The sequence below is a fragment of the Branchiostoma floridae genome, chromosome 3, assembly GCF_000003815.2.
Source record: "Branchiostoma floridae strain S238N-H82 chromosome 3, Bfl_VNyyK, whole genome shotgun sequence".
Lineage (NCBI taxonomy): Eukaryota > Metazoa > Chordata > Leptocardii > Amphioxiformes > Branchiostomatidae > Branchiostoma > Branchiostoma floridae.
Window position 1 is genome coordinate 355,486 of NC_049981.1, and position 7,653 is coordinate 363,138.

Sequence of the window (7,653 nt, forward strand, 5' to 3'; positions counted from 1 at the left end):
CCCACCCGAGAAAAATGTGTCAAACGTTGAGACAACTTGGTGTTTTTTAACAATTTGCAGCAGCAATTCTAACGTCTGAATCCGATATTCGTATTATAGGCAACGCCGATATTGGAAGTTGCTGCACTTGTGTCAAGCTAGCTTGCGGTTCGAAAGATACTCAACGAATTTCAGAGACAAAGAACGAATTTTCTTTCTTTTTGTGTATTTGTCGTCATCTAAGTCATACTTTTACGCATTACACAATATCTAAATTATAAAAAAAATCGGAGAAAATGACAAAACAGTGACGCAGTGAACGAACCCCGCAGTGACGCAAGTGTGGTAGGAGCGCACCTTTAGTTCGAATTATGCTATGTAAGCCCATGTGATAACAGTTGAACGTCATTCGCTTGTGAGAACCCAATTAATCGCCTGGTTCGGAACACCCGTATTGAACATTGTCGCGACCAGCGAGTATACTGTATATACAGCGAGTATATTTCAATGAGTATCACTTCTTGATAAAAATGTGATTTGATGTTAAGATGTATCCGATCTTCAATTTGTGCACTTTCATCGTAACAGGCCTACTACATATAATATTGCACAATGTATAGTACGTACATGTAACGCATAGACGAAGGGGTTAGGTGGGAAAAAGACAGAACAAACAATTGGCGGTGGCTTCGTGTTCAGTGTAAAGCAATCACCCAGAAAACCATAAAGCCACCGTTAACACGTCTGCATTTACAGTATATCAATACTCACGAAGTCCGGCGGCCTGCATACTACACAGACACAGGACCAATGCCACTGCGAATAACATCTTTGCCAGCGCTTTGACAATGTCTCCAATATCTTCTTCTGATGAATCTACCTCTATCATGTATTCACCATCATTTATACTTTTTATCTCAAGGCATTTTCCTGCCAGATGGTCAAGTTCCAGGACCTAAGGTTATTGTTGCTGCGTCATAGACGTGTTTGTTTAACTTTGTGAGCTATTTTAGTTTCCTTGCCCGGTAGTATTGTTGTCTTATCTTGGATTTGGTGTTATATGATTGGTGGTGCGAATCTAGTGGTACAGGTGAACGCCCTTACTGACACGTGACAGGTCATTTCTTCAGACCAAGGTAAATTATTATGTTCCAACGTACATCTGACCCTAGTAAAATATGCGAAAACTCAAACGCTCTCGCACGCGCGCACACACACACACACACAAACACACACAAACAAACAAACAAACAAACACAGACATACAGGCAGAGACACAGACAGACATACAGACACAAACTGAGAGAACAAACTGTCATGGACATACAAGAAAGTTTGACCAAAAAAAACGCATATGACGACATAGGTACACTAACCTTTGGGCGTGAAATTTGGCCATCTGGCAGGAAAAGACTTGTCAAAACACGAGTATTGATTTCTGACATTTGGACTCTTGTCCTATCGACTACTTGACATGACCTCAATGTCGTTTCAGGGACACTGAAGTCGTCATTAGTTTACATTGCGTGTTGCATGGCAGGTAAAGTAACGATTGCAATTGGTCTATTCTTCTCCCCAATGGGGTTAGCATGCACTACGACTTCCCAAAATAGGGAATGCCCAGATACGCGAAGTTCGACATACTAGTATCCCAATAGTTTTTAAGCCTTATAGTAACGTAACTAAGTAATTTTTAGCAGCCAAATGGCTTGCTACTTTTTTGTCGACGGCTTCTTCGATAATATTCAAGTAATAAAAGTAACGCACACTTTGTAATATAGTGAGCATTCCGAGTACCCGACTTTCGACTCACATAATTTTCAAGCCTTATAGAAACGTAACGAACTAATTTTTGGCCCTCAAATGTCTGTCGACGATTTTTACTATGGCATCTATACACGCATACTTTGTAATTTTGACGCCATATCGATTGAAATTTAAGAATATACATTGTCAATTATGTAAATACATCATCATGCACCGTGAGGACACCATCTGTTTGTCCATAGGGCTGGGATCTACAATTTAGGACATTTAAAAAAAGGCGGGGCATGGGACACTGCGTTCTATGAAGTTTTAAATATGTGCCATATTTGGGAATCACGGAAATTCAATACATGCAGCATTTGAAACTTAATTAAAAGTCGATATATTTAACATAAAGCGCACCATTTAAGGCCTCATTTAAATAGCTGATTGGAAAATATAAGAGTAAACTTTTCCTGAAGGAAAAAAAAAACTTCTATTCTTTAATTAACAAAGTTAAGTTAAATAGAAAACGTTATCAATTGATGTAATATGCAAATGAGGTAGCATATGAAAATGCTCTCAATAGCGCAATCAAGAGAAAGCACTGTGACACGTCATTGCCATTTGGCGAAGGTTTGGGATATATAAAATCTAGTTTATAACTCATTCTATGAATATGTATTTTGAATGTTCACAACATTGCCCGCTAATACCATCTATATAATCAAATCAACCTGGCTAAATGCACGGATGGCCATATTAAAATTTTTCTGGATTCTTCTTTGGTTGCAAATTACTGTCAAAATACAGATATCACTTTTGATTGGTACAGATACAGCAAACGTCATTTTCCTCTACTCCGCTACCTTCAAAGAATAAATAAAGAACAGTAATTTTTGTACGCACCATTCAGTAAAAAAACCAGTAAACCACACTCGGTGAATTCAATGAAGCATGCTTAGCATGTCTGATTTCATTTTCAGACTTTTATTTCATTCGTTTCCATCTTTCACCTGAACGACTTGACCAATCACAGATGTTGTTTCTGTGACTTTGGTCAGAAGACTTGGGCCAACCACAGTGATTGTTATTGGTTCGGCAGGCAGGTGTAGCCTCGCTCCCAGCCGTCGGCACATGATTCAGGATTGCACACGGGTGGGTTAGATCCGCACCTGCGCATATTTAAACCTGTATTTGGAGTGAGACATACTTCTATGTTAGTTTTGACGTTAAAAAGATCGCACGCCCCGTCCTAGTACAAGCTGCAATCCTACAACACTGCTACATTACATCAAAGGCTATCTGCTAAAAAACACTATAATGACATATTCAGGACATAGGATATAAAACCGGACGTCTTCTGCATTACCAAGGTCACACAGCAGAGGGCCCAAAATGACCTCAACTTTCTTCTTCCAATCAACATTCATCAAAAATAATCCTGAGGTTCCCAAGTTATTCTGGTCACAAATATCCGTCTGTACAGTCAGTTAGACACAGACACACACACACACACACACACACACACGCGCGCCTGAAAAATACCTACTTTTTTATGAAGGTAATAGTAATCACAGTCAAATTAGAAATTCGTCTATGAAGGTAATAAAGATGTTTGGTGTAACGCAAACGTAGACAGTACAGAAACTATGAGTACGTCAACTATGAACAGATCAACACAGCACATAGTGGGGCGCTCACACAACATTTTATCCAAGGTACTTGAGACCAACACAAAGCAAAATGACAGCTGTGAATTTTGTATGGAGTTTATTTTGCTGAGCTTGAAGTTAATTGAATAACCCGACGACGTACCAAGCTGTGGGTACGAGGATGATACCTCACATCCTCATCAAACGCCTTTTCGGCTCACTCCCCCTCTAGCTCCAAGATGGCGTTGAGGGCCGAATCGACCTCGTCGTTTGTGATAGCCGAATTGTAAGCCAAGACTGCGTGGGAGTTTGGCCTCTTGATCTGCTCGTTGTCGACAGGATTCAGGAACGTCGACCTCTTGAATTGGCCGTTTCTAATAAGACTGAGTAGCGGCCACCTCTTGAACTGACCGTTCATAGGGTCTCGTTGGGATGACCGTTTCCCGGTGTGACAGCGATCTCGCCCCCCCTGCGATCTCGCCCCCCCGGGGGGCGAGATCACTAGCGTTTTCGCCCCCCTTTAGCGTTTTCGCCCCCCCCCCCAGAACATTACTAGTATTCCTCGGAGGGGTCTTAAGAGCAACTGGTTACTACATATTAGGTGCGCTACCTGGTACTATACTGCACCTGGGAGTAACATAGTTGGTGTGTTACCTGGTACCTATATGGCACCTTGTTACCGTAAGATGTCATACCTTGTTCGGTGCAAACACTACATTGAAAGGACATTTTTTTTGCAGCTGACATGGCACAGGTGGCATAGAAAACAATGCTATTGTGAACGTATAAATCAACACCGTCTATGGTACAGAATACGTCAGCTATATGTTTTCAATTTGTCACAGTATTTTCTTTCTTGTGTAGAAAACATTTCCAAAGCACTAAGAAAAACACAATTGAATAATAGTTTCTCATTATAAACACTATCTACGCACAAGTTCATATACCTGTTGCTAAATGCTACAAAAAACTGGTAAAGTACCAGTCTTAAGAAACACGGGTAAAACACCAGTTCCTAAATACTAGAAAAACAGTCATATTGGAGGTGAAGATATCAATAGGGTAGGTGCATATAACGTACCAGTTTCTAAATACTAGAAAAACAGTCATATTGAAGGTGAAGATACCCCTTGGCCAGGTGCATACACCAAAATGTGCATTATTCTAATGAATACCTTATTTGCATAATCAATAAAGACATGACATAGTTCTTTTGTGGTCAATTCATAATAGAGACTTCAATACAATGAAATATATCTCATGTCGAGACTCAGGTACATGCAATAAAGGGAATACAAGGGACCCAACCCTCCTTGTCTGAAACAAGTTCAACTATCTTGTTGCCATGTACTTACGTTAATATTGATACTATGGATGGAGTTATGTATCAAACTCGTGTACTTATATCATTCTGAAACTGCATTGTGTGATTTATACCAATCAACTTCTAAAATATCATGTAAACCCGTTTTTTTTGGGGGGGGGCGAAATCGCTAAAGGGGGGCGAGGTAGGGGGGCGAGATCACTAACCGGGGAGGGCGAGATCGCTAGTGATTTCGCCCCGGGGGGGCGAGATCGCTAGTGATTTCGCCCCCGGGGGGGCGAGATCACGGGGGGGCGAGAACGCTGTCACACCGGGAAAGCCACTGCCTGGTGGATCGCAAATTGGGTCATTTGCGCTGCAGCCGAACTGCCTCCTGCGCCCCAGTCCCGTTAAGTACAGCCGACTGTTCAGCGGGGCTCGCGATCGTTGGGATGACCGTTTAGACAGAGGACACATGGGAAAGGCAGTACATACTGAATCGCAACTAACGTCGTTTCCGGTGCAGTTGGGAAACTGCCTCCTGCGCCTAAGTCCTGTTAAGTGCAGCCGATTGCCCTGCCCGTTGGCGATGGGGCTCCGTATTTCTGGAGAAACCTGTAAGAAGTCCACAACAACCTTCAATTACTCCGCTACCATGGAATGAAAGCTTGGGGTCTACTGATTATTTTTATGTACGTTGTTATATAGTCTAGGTGGGATATCGTCGTTCTATGGCTCTTTAAATTAATGCAAATTAGACGATTACACCCCAGCTTAAAATCAAAGCACCATATGTAGAGTAATGCTTGTCGACATAACATCGAACTTAGTGAAAGTCTTAAGCATCAATTTACAGTAACCCATTGCATCATAAATATGGCACATATATCATGAAGGAAATTGAATCAAATTAAATTTTAGAAATCTGTGAAAAATCGTGATGTAGCGCACTCTATATATTCTTCATACACTAACATTGGAGTCTCCCAAACAGTTTGAAATATATTTTTGTACGTTTTAGGTGGGATATTGTCGTGATATAACTCTTAATGCAAATTAATGTAAATTCTGCTACCATGTCCCAGATTAAAATCAAAGCAACATAATTTTAGTAATAATTGCCCAAATAACATCAAACTTGTTCAAAGTCAAGTTTTCATTTTCTGAAACTTTAAACTGCCAAGCTTGTTTTCAAGTTTTCAAAGCAACCGTTGCCGAGGGAAAGAACTGCTTCATGAATTAAACTTATTAATAATCCGATGATTTAGCTCCAAAATAAAAAAAAAAAATTAATCTATGTAAAGCTATGGCAAGAGAAGGCATGGTGCATATTACCCTCCATACTGTTTTGTGGGGTGAAATATAATCATGACAATAGTAAACTACATGGATGGTCAAAGTGCCGAACCTTGTCATCCTCGGCCTCACTGCTGACACCACGATCAACTGTCATGTCGATCTGTATCATGTCATCCCCCCGATGGTACGTCTTTACCGCTGAAAAAATACAACATCAGATGTCTTCCGTCATAAATCAGTATAGATCAATTAGGTATTCAGCTTTCAGTCATTAATGTTACAATAAAGAACCAACTTCAATACAATGTCGTAATCTCACGCATATCGAGACAAAAACGTTTGATAGCCATTGTGGAGGTAACAGCCTACGGCTTCGATCGCCCGACGACCAAAAGGTCTGGGACCGACGGTCATTCGGAATATACCGTGTTTTTTTGTGTCAAACAACCCAAGAAAAACAACTTTCAATGCGAAATGCGCCAGTAATTGGCAAATTGTAACGTTCTAAGTTCTAATGCGGAATCCTGTCCTCGTACGTATTATCGACAACGACACACTCGGCGCATTCGAAATGAGTTCCAATGATGCTATGTGAGCCCATGTAATAGTAGACCCCCATACGCTTGTGATAATCCAAGTTCGGAACCCCATTGAACGTTATCGCGGCCGAGCGTACAAATTATTAGAGTACTTTGTATATGCATATGAGACTGACTGTGTTTACTAAAACACTAGAACAAAAAAAGTGTCTACTCTAGTCATTACTGACTAGATATTAGTAAGCAACAATTACGTATAGACAAAGGGATTAGGTGGGAAAAAGACAGTACAAACTTTTTGGAGGTGGCTTCATGTTCAGGGTAAAGCAATCACCGAGAAAACCAAAAAGCCACCGTTAACACGTCTGCATTTACAGTATATCAATACTCACGAAGTCCGGCGGCCTGCATACTGCACAGACACAGGACCAATGTTACTGGAAACAACATCTTTGTCATCGCTTTGACAATGTCTCCAATATCTTCTTCTGATGAATCTACCTCTATCATGTATTCACCATCATTTATACTTTTTTCTCAAGGCCTTTTCCTGCCAGATGGTCCATTTCCACGACCTAAGGTTATTGTCGCTGCGTCACAGACGTATTTGTTTAACTTTGTCAGCTATTTTAGTTTCCTTGTCCGGTAGTATTGTTGTCTTATCTTAGATTTGATGTTATTATTGGTGGTGTGAATCTAGTGGTACAGGTGAACACCCTTGCTGACATGTGACAGGTCACTTCTTCAGGCCCAGGTAAATTATTATGTTCCGACAGACCCTAGTAAATAAAACCTGCCAAACCCTGGCCTCATTTGGGGGTCGACCAGTAGCAAGGAAAAATATTCATCCAACATCTGAATGATTCAAAACATTAAAAACATAAGTATATTGCAAATTTCCTAATAGATATCATGTATATCACTATCTGTTAAGGATTTTTCTGTAAGTGTAAAAGTGTAGTATAAACATTGTACTTCTTTGTTCAGTTTATAGATACGCTGATGCTTGTGCAATGTACAGCAGTGAACCATTGAAATATGATGTAAGGATTATCCTGATGTGTTCCAGTTTTACATTGTTAGAGTAAGCTGCTACGGCCAAACTCTGTTCCACTTCTTTTATACACCAAAA

General features: G+C 40.5%; 1 protein-coding gene across 1 annotated transcript; it reads right to left on the bottom strand.

Annotated features, from left to right (window-relative positions):
- Positions 1-3,597: 3,597 nt before the first annotated feature.
- On the bottom strand, positions 3,598-7,031 carry LOC118410980. Its single transcript, XM_035812968.1, has 4 exons — positions 6,914-7,031; positions 6,092-6,180; positions 5,059-5,298; positions 3,598-3,786 (listed from the first exon to the last, which is right to left on the bottom strand). The coding sequence occupies exons 1-4, from the start codon at positions 7,029-7,031 to the stop codon at positions 3,598-3,600; spliced, it is 636 nt and encodes a 211-aa protein (XP_035668861.1).
- Between the last annotated feature and the right edge of the window lie 622 nt (positions 7,032-7,653).